Genomic DNA, 21,164 nt, shown 5'->3' with positions numbered 1-21,164 from the left:
CCCCCCCCCGCCGGCCGCCCCCCCCCCCCCCCCCCCCCCCAAAACGGTTGACTGCTCCCATCAGCTGCTTGGTCTGTCTGGAGGATAGAGCCAAGGTCTGCCCAGCGAGAGGGGAGGGGTCAGGAGATCCGGCAGGGAATGCTCCCTTAGAGAACAAGTATTGGAAACCCTAGAGGAGCAGGTGGGGGCTGGGGTGTCTCTTTTTCTGGTTCCGCTGCCAGCAGTGAGCAGCTAGTACTGGAGAGAGAGATGAAGGTCCCAGAGGGACAATAGGCCTCCAAAACCTTGCTCCTCTTTTGCATGGGAGCTGCTTGGAACCTGGGGGGCCAGCGTGTGCATTAGCCTAGACTCCATGGCCTTTGTGAGTAGCTAGAGTTCTCTGTGTACTGCCTGGCCTTGCTCTCTCCTTCAAGCTGTTGATCTCTTGCCATCAGTTAGATGATGTTTGGAAAAGATATTTAGTGAGAATTTACAGTAACAAATGAACTTGGATTCGTATATAAAGATTATTTTTATACCTTTTGCAGCAAAAGAAAATTGCCTGTAATATTTGTACAGTGTTCTCGGAGTGAATAAACTGAACCTTTCAGAGCCACCTGTCAGCCCTTGAGCACCACCAAGCATCGTACAGTTGGCCATTTCTGCATTAGCCGCCCTCTGGGTGCTGCAGCGGGGTGCTGGGCTTGGCGGCCCGCAGGCCTCGAGACGGGATGCCCTCACTTCCAGGGGGCTCCTGGAACTGCTGCTGTTCACCAGCTGTGGCCGGTCTATAGTTGGGGTTAGTGTGAGCATTTTAGAGTTGTCAGTTTGCGTGTGGGGACATATCCACTGCTCGGACCAAGAAGTGAGGAAATCCTGGGCTGGGGCCTGTGTCCCTGGAGCTCTAACCATTAGGGACAGAGGCCAGCAGGGCCATCTCCTGCGCATGTGCTGTGCCCCGCATACCCGTGCGGAGGTGCAGTCTGCTCTGTGCCTGGCCGTGATGGCAGGGGGGAGGGGGCTCGAAAACATTCGGTTTAAGAGCAGCTTATCTGGGTTTAGCGTCTCCTGGCTCTTAACCAGTTGAAGCCAGAGCTCACTGGCCTGCTTTATGCTGAAGAGCCGTGTGCAGGTAACTAACTGGGTATGGATCTGCCCTCCCTTCCGAGCTGAGAGCAGACCTTGGTCCTTCCCCGACTAGGGCTGAGCGCTGGGCAGCGGGAGCAGGCAGCAACTGGCATGCACAGGTGGCCATGAAAAAAGGGGATCCTGACTTAGAACTAGTCCTGCTGCCATAGGGGGCTGGGGCAAGCCCCCGCCATGGCCTTTCCCTGGGGGCGGGGGGAGGAGGACTGAGCCACAGACCAGCCCCTGAGGGAGCCAGGGCTTGGCCTAAGTGCTAGGTGGGGCTAAGTGCCCCGGGATGCATGGAGATCTGCATCTGAAGAAGTGGGTTTTTTACCCACGAAAGCTTATGCCCAAATAAATCTGTTTAGTCTGTAAGGTGCCACCAGACTCCTCGTTGTTTTTAAGAAACAGCTGGACAGTCAGAGGCATTTGTGTACACGTCCGTGTCGCCAAGATGGGGATTACTTACAGAAATGAGGATTTTTAATAAATTTTGAATTCTGGGGGGGAGGGAGGGAATCACATTACTAGAATCCAGAACAGTATTAGAGGACTCTATGACCATATTGGATATATGGATTCCTTGGGCGAGGTAACAGCAGAAGTATGAAAGCTAGTGCAGCCTACAGGCTCAGAAACAAAAGGGCAAAGTAAAAGAACCCAAAACGTATTTATTTCATTTAATTACTTTCAGGTGCACAGCTCCTGAGACTTGCAGTCTTGTGGTTACTCTATCATGGGGTTGTATATCTACAGTAGAAATTTGCCATTGAGAAGCATGTCATATAAGATAATATAGGGGCCTTTAGTCAGGGCTGGCTCTACCATTTTTGCTGCCCTGAGCAAAAAAAAAATGCCGCGTGGACTGTGCCACCCCAAGAATGGACAGAATGCCGCCCCTTAGCATGTGCCGCCCCAGGTCTGTGCTTCCTCCACTGGTGCCTGGAGCCGGCCCTGCTTTAGTGAATATTTGAGAACCGAGGTTTGCACACAAGTGAGGATGTGAAAAAGCAGGAGGTGCTGCTGGAGGGAAAGGTAACATTGGTGGATCAAAGGAAAGCGAAGAAGTTTTGAGAGGAACAGCAGAACTCAGTCTGCCTTAAAGTCACATGATCTCAAAGAATAAACTTTAGTATTGAAAAACACAAACAAAAATGTAGTATTAAAAACGAACATTGCCCTACGCATAGGAAGTGCTGGACTAACCCCAGGGAGATGTGACTGCTGGAGCTACCGGCACGACAAGGCCTTGTCTCGGACCATCTTCTGCGAGAGACACCGCTGAGCCCCAGGGCTGAGACAGGTGCTCGGAGGGTCCCGGCTCCAGGCGAGGGGGGTCAGTTTAGTACAGATGCTAAGGCCCGGCTTCAAGGCAGGGTGGGGGCCTGTTAACACCCTGCAGTCAGGACACAAAGGGGATCCGGTCTGTGTCCCGGCCAGGCTGGTTAGTGTCTAGCAGAGATCGGTGGCGAGTTAACACGTGCACTGAGGGGGGTTGAGCTCTGCCCGGGCTAAGGCAGGGCAATGGGGACGTGCTCGGAGTAAGGCGGGACCCCCTGGCCGGGGGCTGCAGGGAGCCGGGCCTGGCCGGGGGGTGCGAAGGGCTCCAGGGACTCCCGCCTCCGCCGTGTCCAGGCGCGGGGCGGCCCGCGGGGCGGAGCGGTGCCTCCTGCGGGGGGGCGCCCCCCAACGCCGGTTCCTGGCCCCGCCCGGCTCGGCCCCCGCCCCCCGCAGGAGGCGCGGCCGGGTTCGGCTCCCCGGGTCTCTCCCCCGCCGAGCGGCTCCTGCCCCGCCTCGGCCCGCCCCGAGGGCGGGGACCCGCGGCCCCGACCCGGAACTGCAGGCGGCGGCGGCTCCGCGGGGTGCCCGGGCCGGTGAGTGCGGTGGGGCGGCCCCAGAGCCCTGCCCCGGGGGCCCGTGGGGGCGGGCCCCCCAGGGGTGGCCGATGAAGGCGGGGGTGGGCCGGGTGCTAGGTCCCAGGGGTGGGGGTGGGCCGGGTGCTAGGTCCCAGGGGTAGGGGTGGGCTGGCTGCTAGGGCCTGGGGGTGGGCCGGGTGCTAGGGCCCCAGGGGTGGGGATAGGGGTGGGCGGCCCTTGGCATCGGGCACACCAGCTGTTCCTTCCCTCCAGCTCCCTGCTCCATGGCGGGTCCCGGTGTCCCCTCCGCTCCTCTCCCTTTCGGGGTTGGTGGGTGTAGCTGAGCTGGCAGCCCGAGGCTCGGTTATCCTGCCTGGCGCTGCCCGGCCCAGGGCACACATGCTCTGGCAGGTTCAGCCTGGCTCTGTGCCAGCCCCACGCGCCCAGCCAGGTGTTGGAACTAGCTGGGCCTGTCAGCCCCATGACCCGTTCCCGTGCTGCCCTTTCCCTGCCCGCTGTGGCCCTGCTCTGCATTGCAAACATACCAGTTACTCAGCCAGAGCCGGACTCAGCTCATCAACTCATTCCAAAAGGCCGGCAGGCGAGCTGCCAAGAGAGTCTGGCCCCACCAGACGTTCGCAGGAGAGCAAACCAACCTGCCGCATCCAGCGTGGTCAGAGGACGACAATGGGCACGTTGAGGCCACGCGGTCAGGATAATACAGCCACCACCTGGGAAGAGAGAACGCGGGCGACCTAGAGAAACATTACACGCAACGCTGCAGAAAAGAAGCCACATCCATCAACCATCCGCTCGGAAGCCTGGACACGCCAGCACGAGACCAAAACGCATGGCTAATGCCGGCGGACGCTCCTGGGGCGTGGGGGGATTAAAAACCCCCCTAACTCTAGCCCCCTCCTCAGGCTGGCTGCTCGGCCTCCGCCGGCTTGTGCTCAGTCGATTTCAATACCGCTGGTAGGAAACGAAGGGTATGTCTACACAGGGATAAAGCACCTGTTGCTGGCCCCAGGTCAGCTGTGTAGATGCTTCCGCTGGCGCTCTGGGACCCTGCGAGGGTGGAGGGCAAAGCCGCCGCTAGGAATAAGCAGACTAAGCAATTGCTTAGGGCCCCGAGCAGCTCCAGGGGGCCCCCATTTGCTTTTCAAATATGTGTTAGGGGGAAAAATATTCCTGCTTAGGGCCTGCAATGGGCTGGCCTGAGCCCGAACCACTACACAGCCAATTTTAGCTCCACCTCCTGAGCCTTGCGAGCCTGGGCCAGCTGTGGCCGAGCTGTGGGACTTTTCGCTCTGTGTAGACCTACGCTAACGGGCTCTTTGCTGGAGAGGATTTTACTCTCTGGTCAAACACCACCAAAACCCCACGTATCGAATCCAGCGAGCGGCGGTTCGCAGTGCGATGACGAGCAGCGGGGCTTTGCCGAGCCGGGTTTGACAGTCATTGTGGGTTCCTACTTGGCTGTCGCTCTTCCTTTTTTTCCTTCCTGGCTGCCCTCCGCTTTTTCTTTCTCTTTCCTGAAATAGCCTGGGGTCTCTTTTCTTGCAGTCTTCAGCGCCAGCTTCCTCTTTTCTCTTTCTCTGCCTCTTCTCTTCCCACTCGGTTCGCTCCCTACCTTCCAGGTATTTTCCCTCTCCCTCTCACCCCCCTATCAAATCCTACCAGCTCTAGAGCCCTGCTGAGCAGATGACTAACTCTGCTAGCTGCAGGGTGATGGCACAGCTGGGGGGGAGCACTGATCGGGGCAATTCTCTGCCCTCTCTCTGGCTGCTGCTTTACCCCTTCTCCAGCCTTTATTTTTGAGTTCCCTGCCGCTGCCAGTAGGTTTTGGGGCCTTCTTCCCAAGTGGCCTCTGAATGAAACTGACCGGCTGCTTGAGGGTCAGTTTCTACTTGGCTGCAGCTTGTGGACTCTCTGGAGCCACTGCTGAGGCGGGGAGACGGAGCGCATGTTGACACTACTGAGCTGATGCCGAAAATGGCCCCCTAGACGTGGCATCCTTCCATGGAAGGGGTTTTTCTGCCTGCGCAGTGATTTGCCTCCCCGAACGACGGTAGCAATGCCGACAGAAGCGCTGTTCTCCTGCGTGATCAAACGCAGGCTTGGATTGTGCAGGAGGTGACAGGACTCGGCCGAGAGAGCGTTCTCCTCACCCTGGCTGAGTGGGGTTTTCAGGCTGTGCCCCCGGCCGTAGCACCTGATGGCCCTTAGCGTCGGCTTCTGCGTGTTGCCCCGTGTGCTGATGGCTCACGGCTGCTCCCATCTGACCGGGATCCCACTGGTCTCCGGCCCGGTGTGGGGGGCCTCTGGAGGACTGTAATTCTGTGCTGCATTCATTAAGCTCTTGTTCCTCTTCACCCTGCCCATGTGCATTCCCAGCGGTGGGCGTGGTGCCACCTGGCGCACTCGAGGGCGTGCCAGTCCCACGAGCGTGATGCAGGCAGGTGACTTCTGAGCGGTCATTGCGACTGAGTGCCCCCCCTTTCTCTTTCAGGAGTTGCTGTGTGGGGCGGGGAAGGTTCCGAGCAGGAGCCGGAGAACCGGGACCATGCCGCCCCCCAAAGACGTGGTGAAAATCGCCATTCAGATGATGGGAGCCATCCCACAGCTTATTGAACTCAACCAGGTAACGTCCTGCCTCCTGGAAGGCCCAGCTGGCGTGGGGGGGTTCCTGCTACTGGAGGGGCTGGCAGGGCAGGGATGTGTCTCGTGCTGTGTGCTCGGGTGCCGTGCCAGGGGGTGATGCCCGGGCCACGCTCCCCACACACTGTTTCTCTTTGTTTTCAGACCAAGCCCCTGGCTGCGGTTGTGAAGGAGGTTTGTGACGTGTGAGTAACTCTTCTGTCGGCTCTCTAGCCTTGGCAGTTTGGGGGCCTCTGTCCTAGGCTGTGGTAAAAGCCGCCTGAGCAGCTGTGGGGAGTCCATGGCCCTGGGGGGGGGAACCGGGTGTCCGAAAGCAGCCCCTGGCCCGTGTCCCTGCCCCCCAGAGTGTGCCGCCAGGGCAGATGGAGAGTCCAGGGTTCCCCACGGTGGCCCAGGCTCTCTGGGCAGCTCTGACCCCAGCCCCAGTTTCTGGCCAGCCCAGGGGGGCGGAGCCTTGGGGGCAGAGGAGGAGCAGGGGGCAGGGTCCTGTGGCAGGGGTAGTGGTGTGGAGGGCCCCAATAAATCTTAATCCCTCTCTGTTGGCGGACCATCTCTGAGAATGAGCAGGCCCTTTGGGGGATGTCTCGCCCCTCCCCCAGCTCTTTGGCTGGCCCCTCTGCTCCCCACCCCGGCGCAGCCGTGTGGCACGCCGGGCAGTCGGCAGGCGATGAGCGTGGGCGGAAGGGGGAGACTTGACTCTCTCTCCCGCTGCAGGTGGAACCTGGGCAACGCCGAGCACTACGCCCTGCAGTATGTGGACGGGCAGCAGACGTACATCACCGAGTCGGTGAGTGGCCGGCAGCGCAAGAGGCTCTCGCTGGCTCCTGGAGCCTGTTGGCCGGTTCTGACCTACAGATTCTTCATCCCGTTTCCTTGTCTGTCTCGTTGTAGAACCGCGCGGAGATTAAGAATGGGAGCATTCTGCGGCTGACCACTTCTCCGGTACGTCCCACCTGTATCCTCCTCCCCTCTTTGTGACTGGAGAGTCAGCTAGACACAGATCCTGCTGCTGACTCACTGTCAATCCCCTGTGCCTCGGTTTCCCCAGCAGTAACGTGGGGATAAGGATACTGACCTATCTCAGTACAATTCCAGGGGAATTTGAGGTTTGACTAGTGTGTGTGTAAAGTGCTTGGAGATCCCTGGTGCCAAGCAATATTGCTATTGCTCAGGTCTGGCTTCCCGCTTCAGCTCCCGCCATGGGACGGCTCTGGCCTGACCCCTCTTCACCCAGTCTCTCCCTATGGGATTGTCCCGGCCCAATTTCCCCCCTCACCCTGTTGGGATTCCCAATCCCTGATGTCCCCTCTCATGCCGACTCCTTCCTGGCTGGCAGGATCAGGAGGCAGAGCGGCTGCACAATGGGATCCGGAGTCACAACCTGGACGTGAAGGCAGACTCCCTGAAGAAGCTGGCGAACCTCTCCCGAGACATCACCTTTGCCCAGGAGTTCATCAATAGGAACGGCCTGAAACAGCTCTTCCTTATTGTGGAAGAGGGGAACGAGTGAGTGAGTCGCTCCTCTTTGCCCCTCCCCGCATCCGATGAGTTCCCCTCTCTGCCCCCACGTACACACGTGCCTGGCTTGTCCTTTCCCCAGCCCCCGCCCCGGCGAGGCTGTGCAGCCAGGGGAGGTAGGACGCGCTCTGCATGCATTGCACGCACCGTTGTGCTCTGGAAGTCTAGAGGACAGGGATGGAAAGGCCTCCGCCTGGGGCCCTGGCAAGGCAGGACTTGCCCCTTGTAGGTTTGTCCATCCCAGATGTTCCATCCCTCCCTTGGGGAGACTGGATCTCACTGCCAGGAAATCTCCTGAGGATCAGCCTGTGTTGTTCCACGCCCCATTGCTGTAGTCACTGCCTCCCACGTGTACCCCCCCAACTGATCCCTCGCCCTCCTTCAGTATGACCCCCCTGGATATTCGCTGTGTCCCTCTCCATCATCGCTTGGCCAGGCCAGACGGACGTAGCTCTTTGGCTTCTTCCTCGGTCTCGGCTTTTCTTTCAGCACGTGTTAGTTTTCCCCGGGGTCCCGCCGGGCAGCCTGCACTTTCCTGGCTCCGGGGCGCGTGGAACACCGTGTGTTGTGTTGTCTGGCAGCGTTGCATGTGCGTGTCGTTAGACTCCATTGTAGAGCATATGCCTGAGGCAGCAGAATTCAGGTGTTCCCCTGGATTTCCTTGACGCTTGTATGCTTAACTGTGCAACTGTAACGTCCTGTGTCCTCCTTGGCGCTTTCCGGGTCTCCACACTCCTCCTTGGGCTAAGCGAGAGGCTGATTTCTTGTACCGAGTGTTCTCCCTCCATTGCTCATCTCCTGTCTCTTTCTCTCGCCCTCTCCCTGTTTTCTGTCTCTCTAGGTGTTTCTAATGTGCCCATCGCTGTGGTGTCTGGGTGGCTTTGTCCTTGCTGCCCTGGCCTATTGAGCGGCGTTTCTGTGGGGTTCCTGGGTCCCCTCTCACCATGTTTGCTGTTCTGTTGCTCCAGTACAGGGGAGATTCTAGCTCACACCCTGAAGGCATTCATGGAGCTGATGGAGCACGATTTTGTCTCCTGGGAGACGCTGAGTCCGGCCTTCATCAAAAAAGTAGGTGCCTCCCCGGAGCCTTTGCGCCCCCCGCCGTGCTGTGGCGGCTGAGCTAGGCATGTCTCTGACCTCCCGTTGCTCCCGTTGTTACAGATAGTGAGGTACGTCAACACGGGTGGGATGGACGCCTCCATCCAGCAGCTCTCCCTGTCCATCCTGGAGAACATGGTCCCGAGCAGCCGCCACCTCTTTGAGCTGGTCAAACGTGAAGTGACCCTGGATCGCCTCCTCACCCACCTGCAGGTGTAAGTACAGCCACAGGCGCCGACTTTCAGCGTTCCCTGAGGGTGCTTCGGCCCCGCCCCCTCCCCTGAGGCTCCACCCCTGCCCCGCCTCTTCCCAGCCCCGCTCCTCCCCTTCCCCCCAGCGCCTCCTACCTGCCACCGAACAGCTGATTGGCAGTGGGCGGGAGGTGCTGGGTGGAGGGGGAGGAGCTAATGGGTGGGGCCTGCCGAACAGCTGATCGGTGGGTGGCTGCTGATCACCCTTTTTCTTTTTCTCGTGGGTGCTCCAGCCCCGGAGCACCCATGGAGTTGGCGCCTATGAGTACAGCGCAAGCCATGATCCCATCCTGCCTCTGCCGGCCTCCATCTCCTCGGCCTGTCCCGCTTCCCTGGGGAGAGCAATCCGCAGCCTCCTCCAGTTCCCTGCTCCTCCACCTTCCTTTTCCACTATGATTTCAGCCCGTCACGCTTGGCTATGGTGGGGACTCGCCCCTCGGATGTTTGCTGTCCCCGCGTCCCGGCTTAGCTCCGTGTAGCTCTTTATCTCCGTCCGCCTGGCTCGCTCCATGTTGCCTCCCAAGTTATGTTGCTTCTCCAGGCTTCCCATCTAGCTCCGGCTGGGAATGAGCTCCCCGGTAACCCCCAGCATGCCGGCTGTGCGTGCTCTGTAGCCATTTAGAGACAGGCCTGTTCGCCCCTCTGCTCCTTTGCTGGGTCCCTCAGCATTGCTGCTCTCCCGCTGAATCTCTGGCGCCAGTAACACTCTCAGCATTGGGGTGCTGTTGGAACCGCACCCCTGGCCGATCTGGGGGGGAATCTGAGCTGGCAGAGCCGTGTGCCAGCTCTGAAATGAGCCGCGGCCTCTAGGCAGCTACAGCCCCGCAGGAGAGCAGAGTCTGGGGGTCCCAGCGACCCCTGAGCTGGTCCTGACTTGTTCTCACTCTTGGTCTGGCCGGGTCTGTAGCGAACACACTCTGGTTTCTCCTTTTCTCCGGTCCTGCCCCGGCCAGCCCGACTCCATGTGGCTTTGGGAACACTGGGTGCATGGCATCGCCTCTCCTGCCCCCTGGTGAGCCTGGCCAGGGCTCAGCTCCGCCAGCCTCTCCCGACACGGGCTGGGGGGGCAAGCCTGGCACACGTGACCGCTCCTCGCCCTGCTGTCCCTCGCTGGTTCTGGAACAGCCCCCGTCTGCCTGGCTGGGCGGCAGGAAGTTCATGCCCTAGCGTCTGGGTGGGGGAGAGCTCCCCCTCCTGCCTGGGTTTAAATCCCTCCTGATAAGCCCTGCCAGCATGGAGCAGGTGCTCGGCGCTCGTCTGCTGACGCACAGCCTGTCAAATGCAGGCGTTCGCCTTGCCCTGCCTGCCCCAGGCTCTCTTCTCTCTGCACTGTCGGCTGGGTCATGGGCCCAGCAGGGCTCTGCCTTGGCCTTCCTCACCCCAGGTCTCTCTCCAGGCCCTTGAATGCCCTTCAGTATCTTTGTGCCCACTCTCTGCAGGGAGCCCGCTGCCCTTACGTGCCCACCTGTGCCCTGGCACCGGGCGCCAACGGAACATCCCCTGATCTGTACCTGGCTCACAGATGCCTCCGGCCGGCTTCCCCACTGGGAGCTGAGAGCTGTGTGCAGCCTGGTGGTGTGGGGCCGGTGGGGACAGCTGGGCTGGGAGAAGAGCTGGGGGTGGGCGGCTCAGGCCCACCCTCCAGGCTAGTCACGCTAGTGGTTCATTTCCTTGCCCCTAGGACCAACCAGCAGCTGCAGCTCAAAGCCATGGCGCTGCTCATCGCCCTGCTGCTGAATGCCAGTGACGCGGAGAGGAGGGTAAGGTCCCCCAGAGCTGGCCATGCCCCTGGGGATCGCTGGGGGCGAGGAGGGAATGCAGTCTGTCTGCCCAGAGAATGGGGGGCAGTCACTGGGAAGGGCTGTTTGGGGCTGGGGCAGGGGAGGATGGGGGCTGCCTGTCCGTGTTGGAAAAGACAGTGGTCAGGTCAGGGGAGCTGTGCCAGGCCCGGCTTGCTGCCTGCCTGCCGGCCAGGGGTGTCACCCTACTGGGTTCCCTGGGCTGCTCCACAAGGCGCTTTGCCTAGGAATGTCCCAATGGTGCTAGCACCAGCTCAGCTCCCTGGAGGGGGCGATGCCAGGGCCCTGGCGTAGAGACGAGCCGGCGTTTTAACTACCGTGCTGTCGGACCCTCCTCGGGCAGGTCGAGAAGACGCAGGGCCTAACCGCAGTAGCTGGTGCCTGTCTGCACTAGGGCTCCGGCCGGCAGAGCTCCACGGACGATTGCAGCCCGGGGCACTGGCTGCTTGCCTGGAGCATCCTGCTGAGTCGCACTGAGCTCCCAGCACCGCGTCCCTGCTCCCCCCGTGTGGAAGGAGACGCGTGTGGCCGAGGGGACAGCTGGGCATGAGCCTTTACTCTGCCTGCCCTACCTCTCCCCTTCGAACAGCAGCACTTCCATTGCCCTGCGTGGCGCCGAGAACGGGCCGGGACCAACTGGCCAGCTGCTTTATCGCCCTCTGTGCCCTGCGCAGAGCCCCGCACAGGCCTGCCCTGTGCCCACCCCTCGGCTCTCTGCTCCGCGGGGTGCTGATCTGGGCTGGACTCTTCCACCCGCTAGATCCTTTCGTTCCCTGCACGCCCGTGTAACGTTCAGAGCCTGCCTGTTCCCCCCCCGCCCGGGCAGCTGGCCTCGCCCGGTGGATTGGTGGGGAGAGCGGCTGCTGGAGGAAGCCGGCCAGCGGCTGCGGGGAGCTCAGGCCTGCCGCTTCCCGGAGTGGGTGGGGCTGGGCTGGGAGGCGCCCGTCTCACCAGCTCTCTCCCTTCCTAGGACATGATGGGCTATCTGGGCGAGAGGAACATCCGGCAGTTCATTCACAAGGTGGGAACGCAGAGAGCTCCTGGCCTCACGCCCCTCCCTGGCCGCCCCTCCCCTGCGGTCTGCCCCCTTGCCAGGTGTCTGTGCGCCCAGAGCCTCCGCCGGCAGCATTTCTGTCCCCTTCCCCCGCTTTGTGCCAGCCTCCTGCCAGTGCTGCCGTGCCCTCCCGCTGCCCGCCCTGGCACCTGGGTGCCTGCAGCTGCCTCTGTCTAGCGCTGGCCCCAGCAGCTCTGGGAGCGGGCACGGAAAGCTGGGATCCAGGCTGGGGTCACTGACGGCCTTCGTTTGCGGGCTCCTGTAGAACATTATCCACGCCTCGGAGCCGATGGGGGATGAGATGGCCCATTACCTCTACGTGCTGCAGTCCATCACCCTCAACCTGCTGGAGCGGAGGATGCGGACCCCCATGGACCCCTACTCGCAGGTCTGCCGGGCTCTTCTCGCCCTTAACCCCCCCGCGGGCCTGTCGGGTGAGCTCTCCTGGGTCTGCCCTGGGCGCTCTTCTCCGCAAAGTGTCCCCCTCCCACCTTTCCTGCCCCTGCCACTCCTCCCCCCACCCCAGAGAGCGCCGGCCTCTCTGCCATTACACCAGTCCTCTTTGCTTCCCGTCCTGCTGAGAGTTGGCTGGAGGGGATAGCGCTACCGCCCCCTGCTGGTGGAGGGAGGCAGGGCGGTGCTGTTCCAGGTGTGCCCAGGTCACATAGGGCTGCGTTTGAGTGCTCAGCACCCACAGCTGGAACTGGCCTTTCCAAGGGCTTAGCTCCCAGGGGTGGGAACCCATCTCAGAAGAGATCAGTACAGCTGGAAAAGTGCAGAGTGCAGCACAAATGATGTGGGGGATGGAGCAGCTTCCGTAAGAGGAGAGATGAACAAGACTGGGACTGTTCGGCTTAGAAAAAAAACAACTGAGGGGGGATATGATGGAGGTCTCTAAAATCGTGACTGATGTGGAGAAAGTGAATAGGGAAGTGTTATTTACCCCTTCACACAAGTCAAGAACCAGGGGTCACCCAATGAAATTAACAGGCAGCAGGTTTAAAACAAAAGGAAGTATTTCTTCACACAATGCACAGTCAACCTGTGGAACTCCTTGCCAGGGGATGTTGCGAAGTCCAGAAGTATAACTGGGTTCATAAAAGAATTAGCTAAGGATGAGACTGGATGACGAGATGTCACTTGATAATTGCCCTGTTCTGTTCATTCCCTCGGAAGCACCTGGCATTGGCCACTGTCAGAAGACAGGATACTGGGCTAGATGGACCTTTAGTCTGACCCAGTGTGGCTGGTCTTGTGTTCTTATGTACTTATACCTCTGAGCCAGGCGGCCTGGTCCCTCCCCTGTCCATGGGTTTGTTCATCTGGGCCTCCCTCCCCTCTCCTGGGTTGGGACCCCGCAAAGCTCTGGTGTTTTTGTTTGCTAGCTGGGGGGCTGTGGTCCCAGGGGCGCTAGACGGGGAGGCCTGGTGGGGCCCATTTCTTTCCCAGCAGGGTCTGAGCTCTGCCTGTGGGGTGGGGCTCGGGGCGGCAGCCCTTTCCTGGCCTCGCTAGGGCTGGACTGAGGCATCGGCCGGGCCCTGCTCTCTCTGCAGGAGCAACGGGAGCTTCTCCAGTTCCTGCGTCACAGCGCCTTCGAGTCGGAGAGCGAGGCTTCTGCCGGCACCGTCAGCGCGGAGCGCCGGCGCTCGGTGTGTGTCACAGAGTTCCGCAAGCTGGGCTTCCAGGTGAGTTGCCGCCCAGACCTTCCGCGGGGCAGGCTCTGAACCGCTCTGCCCGGAGAGCTGCAGGGGTCATTTCCGCCTCGGCTGGCGGCGGTCAGGAGCTAAGAGCGGGTCGCGGCTGTCTTGCGAAGGCAGGAGCTGTGCGGAAGTGTGGCACGCGCCGTTTCTCCCCCGCTTCCCCACATCTCTTGCCTTGGCAGGAGAACCGCGACCAGCACTTGGCTTCTGTCGGCGTCGGGATTGCACCAGGGTGTGCTGGCCCCTTAAGGGAAGCCCTCGCACCCTGTTTTGGCCCTTCGGGGAGAGGCGCTGTGCGGGTGGAAGGTGGGAATTGTGGGCAGGAAGCAGTGCATGCTGGGAAAGGGGGAGGGGGTGAGAAGGAACCTCGAGAGCCCAGCAGCAGTGTCCCCTTCTCCCAGAGCCCTTGCTCTTGGGTACAGGGTCTGACCCCAGCCCTCTAGAGGGCAGCTCAGTGCCCACCCCTCAAGCGTGGGCTTTGGGCCTGGACCAGGCAGTGGCACGACTGTCCTCTCCAGACTCCGCTGTCCCTGCTCCCCAGGGCTACGTCCTCTCTTGTCCTGGCTGCCTCCCTGCCCCTTCCACGGGACACTTCAGAAGCGCCCTCCCAGCTCTGTTCCCAGCTCCATCCCCACTGCTGGCCCTGGGCCAGACCCCAGTCACTGGAGAGCCCCTACCTGGACCTTGGCCTTGCACCATGTGAGATTGCAGGATCCTTTATGTCAGCCAAGAGGTGGCTGGAGGCCTGGGGCTCTGGGGCCAGCCTGGGCCCCCGGCACAGCCAGGAGCACATACAAATGGCAGCTCTTTCCCATGTCTGATAGCCTTGCTTCTGTGCGCTGCATGTAGCCAATCCCATCTGAGCTCAGCAGGCCCCGTTAGGGGCCTTCAGGACGCGGCGCTGACTTGGGGAGCCTGCGTCCTGCCCAGGCTGTGCGTCCCCACGAAGAGCTGCGGAAATCTCATTGGGTTCTCACTGGGCTGCCTGGCTTCATCTCAGCCCCTCGTTCCCCAACGCGCTGGTAATCCTGGGGTCTCTGGAGCCGTAGTGAGCCCATGGGACCGTGACCGATACGTACCGACTGTTCGTATCAGCGTCTAAACGGGAGCCCTCTCCTTTGCGCTGGGGTCAGTCACGAAAGCTGCGTCCTTTTGTGTCCTCCCAGAACCACAGTAACCCTGCCCAGGACCTGCACCGCGCGCCCCCGGGACTGCTGGCCCTGGACAACATGGTCTACTTCTCCAGACACTGCCCGAGCGCCTATAGCAGAGTGAGTGGATGTTCCCGGCTCGTGAGCTGCACCCCATGCACAGCCCTGGGAGGTTTCTCCCATCTCGCCGGGTTTGCCTACACGTGGAGCTATTCAGAAATAGTTATTTCACTTCAAATTCCCTCCCTACCTTAATCTGAATTAACTTTCCAGGGTAGACGAGCCTTTATTTCTCGTAGCTGGAGAGCCAGCACCCCCTAGCAGTAGGTCTGCCTGGGCCTTCCTATCCTAAGGCCATTTTGTCAGTTATTCGTAACATCCTCAGCTGTTCGGCCTGATCTTTGTCTCTGCCTGAGGCTGGCAGGTTCGGGGGAGGGAGGGGGGGTGTTGAGCCAGGCTATTTTGGAGTGCAAGGAAAGCGGCAGCTACACTTTGGGTACAGATATTGGCGGCGTTTTTGTCCCGCTCTTGTGCTGAAGCGGGCGGGCAGCTGAAATTTCCCATGGCCCTTGGGGAGCCAGAGGTGTTTTCAGCACTGCTAAAAACCGTCTCTGGTTTGGCCGAAATAGAACAGTGTAAATATCATCTTCACACGCGTGGAGTAAGAGCACTCAGGATCCTGGACTCATCAGGACACAGGGCGGGAAACGCGGGCAAATTCCCTGACGCAAAGCGCTGGGTTCTCTGGTTTGTGCTGTACGGGGGTCAGACTAGCTGAGAACAAGGGTCCTTTCTGTGCGTCTATGAAAAACCTACAAATAAATGCAGCTCAGGTCCTGATAGCAGCACGCCGTCCCCCCGGGCGCTGAGCAGTCCCGTCGCTGGGGGCTGGGACGTAGGATGGATGGTACCGTAGTGCCCTGCTTCTGGAGCTGGCCGAGATGCCAGTAAAAACATTGTGTCCCTGAAAAATACCGACGGGGACTGGTCTGCCCGTCCCTTCTCCACGCGTCTCCGGCAGCGTCTCCTTTCGGTTCCCAAGCGAGCCCGGCTGCTTCGGGGCATGACGCTTCCTCATTGATTTCTCACTGCCACTGAATTCTAACCCGCCCGCCCCGGGGGGCACCCGAACCCCGAGCTTCCTGACCGCGGTGCAGCTGGTGGGAGCCTTTGGGCTTGGAGGGGGTACGCGGACCTTACCCGTCACTGCCCTCGCTAGCCCTGCCTGGGAGAGCTCTTTGGCGGCTCTGCCTGCCCGGGGCATGTGTGCTCAGGGAGCTGTGACAGGGCCCGTGTCTCTCAGTTTGTCCTTGAGAACAGCAGCCGTGACGATAAACACGAGTGCCCGTTTGCCCGGAGCAGCATCCAGCTCACCCTGGCCCTCTGCGAGATCCTGCACGTCGGGGAACCATGTGAGTGCCCGGCCCCTTGCGTCTGCTAACGTAGCCCGTCCAGAGCCCCACGACTCCCGGTTTAAACCGGGGGGCATCACAGATCCTGGCTAGGTTAGGGGGTGGTCACAGCTGAAACCTTGTGGGTGTCCTGGGGGGGGGGGGGGGGCGGATGGGTGCAGCCATATCCTGCAGGCATCATGGTCGCCATTTCTGGGACCTCCTGGTTGTTGAGGTTTTCCAAAAGAGCAGGGAAACCTAGTCCCATTGTGTCCTTCTTGCCTCAGGCTCGGAGACGGCCCAGGCCTTCTACCTCATGTTCTTCGGTCAGGACCACTTCTTCCAGGAGCTCTTCTGTATCTGCATCCAGCTGCAGAACAAGACCTGGAAGGAGATGCGTGCCACGCAGGAGGACTTCGACAAGGTGAGCCCCGTGCTGCCATGGAGCGGGGTGTCCAGGGTCTCACTGGGCAGATGGGATCTGGACAGATCTGCACTGTGGAACGGGGTGGTGCCATGTGCCGGTGCCATGTGCCCCACAGAGGGCGTGGGGGGCTGTAGAGCGGGGTCCTGTGCCGGCGGGACGGTGCCGTGTGCCGGGCGTGGGGGGGCAGTGGAGTGGGGTCCCGTGCCGGTGGGATGGTGCCGTGTGCCCCACAGAGGGCGTGGGGGGCTGTGGAGCTGGGTCCCGTGACAATGCCCTGTGCCTGCAGGTGCTGCAGGTGGTTCGGGAGCAGATCACCCGGACCCTGTCCCTCAAACCCACCTCCCTGGAGCTGTTCAAGACCCGAGTGAACGCGCTTAACTACAGCGAGATCCTGAGACTGCGGCAGACGGAGAGGATGCACCAGGAGGAGACGCTGGCCGTGCCTGTGCTGTGAGTGGGAGAGGGGCCGGGGCACAGGGAAAGGGACCCCGGCTCTGTATCAGGAGCTGCAGGGGGAGCCCCCTACTCTGCCAGTTGGGGCCTTGGAGGTCTGGGCTCCCTGCTCTGAGCATTGGGGGGAGGTCTGGGGGTCTGCTCCAAGTGCTGGGGAGGGTCTGCGGTCCCTGCGCCGAGCACTGTGGGGGCGGGGCGGGGTCCCTGCGCTGAGCGCTGCAGGGGAGGGGCGGCGAGGGGAGCCCTGCCAGCCCGCTGGGGCTCAGCGCTGCGCTCGGGGTGGACCTGCCCATGTCCCATCTCGCCCGCTCTCCAGGGAACTGCGAGAGAGGCTCAAGCCCGAGCTCCTGGAGCTGATCCGCCAGCAGCGGCTCCTGCGGCTCTGCGAGGGGACCCTCTTCCGCAAGATCAGCAGCCGCCGCAGACAGGGTGAGGTCAGGGGCAGCGCCACGTCCTGGCGCGCTGGGCCCTGACACCCGGGGGCCGGAGGGGGCGCTTGGCACTGTGTGGGGAGTGGTCAGTGTCCCTCAGGTGGTGGGGGAGAGGTCCGAGGTGCCTGCGGGGGGCATACAGTGGGCACTGAAGTACGTTCGCTAAACTCTGGAGACCAGCGTGGCTGAACTGGAGGAGCTAAGGGAGACCCCCGGGACGGTCCCACCCCCGGGCTGGCAGCCCCTGGGCTGTTGAGGAGGATGAAAGTCTCAGGGTAGGAGAACTTCAAGCAGGAGTGTGGGAAACGATCCCAGAATTGGGGCCCTCCCTCCAGATGACGTCATGGTGTCCTCTTGCCCTGAGGATACCCTGCAGCAGCGCAGCAGTAAGGGCAGCATGGTGCGGGGAGGTCATCACAGCCTGAAATAGTTTCAAAGGGGGGGTCCCAGCAAAAAAAGTTTGAGACTCCTGGATCTAGACAGACTTGCGTGCAGTGCTGGGGAGGAGCCGGTGGTCATGGTACGTGTCAGTACCGATGACACAGGGAAAGGTAGGAGAGAGGTCCTGGAGGTCAAATTTGGGTTGCTAGGTGAGAGACTACAGTCCAGGGTCTCCATAGCAACAGTGTCTGAAATGCTTCCAGTTCCACGCGCAGGGACGGTAAGGCAGGCAGAACCGCAGGGTCTCAATGTGTGGATGAGACGACGGTGTAGGGAGGAGGGATTTAGATTTATTAGCAACCAGGGAACCTTTTGAGAAAGGAGGCGCATATACAGAAGGGTGGGCTCCACCTAAGCCAGAACAGAGCCAGATTGCCAGCATGTAAACCTAAAAAGGTCGTAGAGCGGTTTTTAAACTAAGGGCTAGGGGAAAGCCAGTAAGTGTGGAGGAGCACATGGTTCGGACAGACATCCCTTAGGGGAGGAGGAGACGTCCGTCTGTGGGTGAGCCAAGGGCCCTGACTGCCACTCCCTTCCCATCCCAGATAAGCTGTGGTACTGCCGCCTGTCCCCCAACCACAAGGTGCTGCACTACGGAGATGTGGAGCAGGGGGTGCAGAGCCCCCCCATCGAGAGCCTGCCGGAGAAGAGTACGTGACAGCCAAGAGGGGGATCGTCCCTCAGAGGGGATGTGATTGCGGGGTGCCAAGTAACAAATGGGGGGCTTCTGTTCTCTTTCTAACACGGAGCAAGGGACGCTTGGTGACTTGGGAAAGTCCAAACCGATGCTCTTCCCACGGGGGGCGGTTAGCCTGGGGAACTCATGGCCACAGGAAGCTGCTGAGGCCAAGAATTTAGCAAGATTCCCAGAGAGAGCGACTATGGAGCGGCCAGAACTGGCATCGTTCATGCCAACCCTCAGCCTAGACAGGATATTGACTGTCCTGCTTTTGGGCTTCAGCTGGTCTCTGTTAGAGAGTGGGGGCAGAGCGTCCCCATCTGCTCCTGGGGTTCGGGCACTGCCCTCTGAAGCAGCTGGCGTTGGCTACTGAGGGAGATGGGACTCTGGGTAGATGGGCCTTGGCTCTGAGCCTGCCTGGTGGGGCCTGGCATGCTGAATAACGCTGTACTGCTGGCATGTACCCGCTCTGCCCAGCACCCAAGGGGGCTGCCTTTCCTCCTGTGCTTGTCTTGCCAAGAGAGCTGTGCTGGGCTCCCTCAGGGCGCGAGTGTGCAGGGGCTTGGGCTATCAGGGACTCCTGAGCCACCTGGGGTGGGGGTGGGGCTGTGGGGCAGGGGGTGGGGGGAACACGCTGGGCTCTGCTGAGCGCCTCTGCCATGCCTCTGTCCCCCCAGTTCCCGTGGCCGACATCAAGGAGCTGCTGGTTGGCAGGGAATGCCCGCACATGAAGGAGAAGGGCTCCGGGAAGCACAACAAGGTCAGCAGCTGCTCCCTGCCTGGCCACTCACCCCCCCCCCTCCCCAATGCTGGGCTCTGTACAGGCATGTGTCTGTCAGCGGGGTCCCGGGGGTGGGGCTGCCTGACGCCTCCCTCCGCTTGTTCTCCACTGCACTGGTCCAGGGAAGGCAGAGAGCGCGCAGAGATCTGGGCAGGCGCGTGCTGCAATGGCAGCGGTGAAGGGCCAGCAACTGCCCTGCCTAGGCCACCGTCAGGGTCTTACACCCCCCCGGGCCGGCCGGCAGCGCAGGACCCAGCGTGGAACCTGAACGGGGCAGAGAGCAAGAGCCCAGCAAGGAGGCGCTGAGAGCGGACGCTGAGCCGGGTGCTCCCCCACAGCCCTGCGAGCTCACCAGCTCCTTGCCCCGGGTTTGCCCTGCCTGGAGATTGGGGGCTGCTGATACCACGTGTAGGCCTGGGAACTCTCCAGGGGCTTGTCTGCACGGGCGTTACTGGGCAGCCAAAGAGCACCCAGCTTGCTGCACGGCACCGTCCCGGTGACCTGTCACCGCAGGGTACAGCCTGTCCGCTGCCTTGCCTTGGCCCCGTGCTCTGCACAGCCCTTCCTGTCCTCGCTGCGGCCGCACCCAGGACCAGCTGCCGAGAGATTGAGATGTGCCTGCCCTTTCCCCACAGGATGTCCTGGACCTGGCCTTCTCCATTAGCTATGACGTGGAGGAGTACTACCTGAACTTCATCGCCCCCACTCGCTACGAGGTGAGCCTCTGCGTGCGGCCCGTTGGGCCGGGTTCTAGCTCGGCCTCTGCCGTTGGCTTGGTGGGTGTCCTTGGCAGAGTCTCTGCCCCTTTGTCTGTTTCCCCGTCTGTGAAAGAGGGAGGCGGCTCCCCCTTGGCAAACCCTTCAGGCTCTGTGAGCGGAGAGTGCGTGGCAGGGCTGGTGGGGTCCGTGCGGACAGACAGCAGGAAGCAAGATGGGCACGTGGCCCAGAGCTCGTTCCCCGGACACGGCATTCCAAGCTGTAACTCTCCGGGTAAGCCGGCAGCACCCACGCCGCCCTGGGCAGTCCCACCCCGCTGCCAGTTGTTGGCCGGGGCTGCGGGCAGTCATGCCTTTGTACGTCGGTCTGGCTGTGCCTTGGGGAAGGCAGGTTCTGCAGTTCACTGCCCAGGCGTCCTCAGAGGCACTCAGACCAGCCTGGATGAATGGGAAGTTACAATTTCCCTCAGCCCGGGACGGAGGTGAGGGCCCTTGGGGATGGGCTTGAACAGACATCCAAGGGCAAGGGGTGTTGTAGGATCGCTTGGGGGGATGCGCATGGCTTAGATCAGATTGGGATGGCACAGGACCTGGCCCTGGATCGGGAAGGGATGGAGGAAGAGGTGTGGTGATGGATGCCAGGGGAGTGTGGTGGATGGACGTGGAGCTAGGAGGCGGCGTGTGAGATGCCAGATGCCTCTGAACGGGGGGAGGGTGCCCGGTGGACTGGGTGGAGAGACAGGAATGCAGCGAGGGGGGCGCATTGGAGGACAGGTGTGGGAGGGGAACAAGGCGTTAGCACTGTCCCTGCCTGGAGAAGACACTACACACAGCCGGCTGAGGTTGAACCAGTGTGACTTTGCCCCTAGCCAAGGGCCGGGGGGGGTCAGATCTCCGCGCAGACACTGGGGGCCGGGGACTGAGCTGTGCTGCACAAAGCCAGCGGCCGGAGCCCTCCCCTGGCCGCAGGCTGGGGCTACACCCTGGCCTGCTGCTTCCCCCTGACCTGTCTGAGGCGCGTGGGCGAGGGGCACACCTGTGGTGTTGGGCGGGAGGCTCGGGAGGAAGTGGGAGGCAGGCAGCGTGGCCCAGCCGGCGGGGGCGACTACCCCACAGCTGAGGCCAGCTTTCGGTTGCCCCTCAGTTCTGCCTGTGGACGGACGGCCTGAACGTGTTGCTGGGCCGGGAGCTGACGAGCGAGCGAACCCAGAGCGAGCTCGACATCCTGCTCTCCATGGAGCTCAAGCTGCGCCTCCTGGACCTGGAGAACATTTCCATCCCCGACACCCCTCCCCCCGTCCCCAAGCCCCCCAGCAACTTAAACTTCTGCTATGACTTCAGCCCCAATGAACAGTGAGGGCCTCCACCCCCGCCATGGTGCTCTCGCTCCCCCGAGCCAGCCCCAGCTCCCGGCCCTGCTAGCAGGAAGTCTGGGCCAGAGGCTGCGCTGGAAGTGGGAGGAAGGGAAAACCTGGCTCCCCGCTGTGGCCCCTCCTGCTGGGCAGAGAGCGAGTGGGGGAAGGGCTGGTGGGTGAGAGCCATGATCTCCTTTCCCCCCTCGTCCTGGTTCTGCCCTGGGTCCCCTTCCCCCTAGGGCAGCCTCCCACCCCTTCCACTTGCCACCCTGACCGAGCGGGGCTCACCCAAGTG

At 61.5% G+C, this 21,164-nt stretch overlaps 1 protein-coding gene across 2 annotated transcripts; it reads left to right on the top strand.

Moving 5' to 3' along the window:
* Window positions 1-2,959: 2,959 nt before the first annotated feature.
* On the top strand, window positions 2,960-20,939 carry LOC113405006 (engulfment and cell motility protein 3-like). 2 transcript variants are annotated; one of them, XM_026653807.2, is made up of 21 exons: window positions 2,960-2,981; window positions 5,476-5,607; window positions 5,769-5,809; window positions 6,339-6,411; window positions 6,516-6,566; window positions 6,961-7,130; window positions 8,111-8,210; window positions 8,304-8,455; window positions 10,173-10,251; window positions 11,261-11,311; window positions 11,610-11,732; window positions 12,898-13,029; window positions 14,211-14,315; window positions 15,499-15,607; window positions 15,874-16,010; window positions 16,300-16,463; window positions 16,783-16,895; window positions 17,884-17,988; window positions 18,695-18,777; window positions 19,434-19,514; window positions 20,659-20,939. In XM_026653807.2, the coding sequence occupies exons 2-21, from the start codon at window positions 5,530-5,532 to the stop codon at window positions 20,869-20,871; spliced, it is 2,160 nt and encodes a 719-aa protein (XP_026509592.1). In that variant the 5' UTR covers window positions 2,960-2,981; window positions 5,476-5,529; the 3' UTR covers window positions 20,872-20,939. The 2 variants fall into 2 exon arrangements, with proteins under 2 accessions (XP_026509592.1, XP_026509593.1); XM_026653808.2 differs by lacking the exons at window positions 2,960-2,981; window positions 5,476-5,607; window positions 5,769-5,809; window positions 6,339-6,411; window positions 6,516-6,566 and having other exon boundaries at window positions 7,071-7,134.
* The last annotated feature ends 225 nt before the right edge of the window (window positions 20,940-21,164 follow it).

This window comes from Terrapene carolina, unplaced genomic scaffold (genome assembly GCF_002925995.2).
Source record: "Terrapene carolina triunguis isolate 2854851 unplaced genomic scaffold, T_m_triunguis-2.0 Scaffold165, whole genome shotgun sequence".
NCBI lineage: Eukaryota > Metazoa > Chordata > Testudines > Emydidae > Terrapene > Terrapene triunguis.
Note: the sequence above shows the minus strand (reverse complement) of the source record. Positions and strands in the feature narration are given on the sequence as shown.

What these genes read in the sequence shown, in the direction of transcription:
- LOC113405006 (XM_026653807.2), top strand. Translation starts at nt 5,530, where the DNA reads ATGCCGCCCCCCAAAGACGTGGTGAAAATCGCCATTCAGATGATGGGA. An exon ending in GCCCGAGCGCCTATAGCAGA is followed by an intron (nt 14,316 to 15,498) that starts GTGAGTGGATGT and finishes CGTGTCTCTCAG; the next exon opens with TTTGTCCTTGAGAACAGCAG. An exon ending in TCGCCCCCACTCGCTACGAG is followed by an intron (nt 19,515 to 20,658) that starts GTGAGCCTCTGC and finishes GTTGCCCCTCAG; the next exon opens with TTCTGCCTGTGGACGGACGG.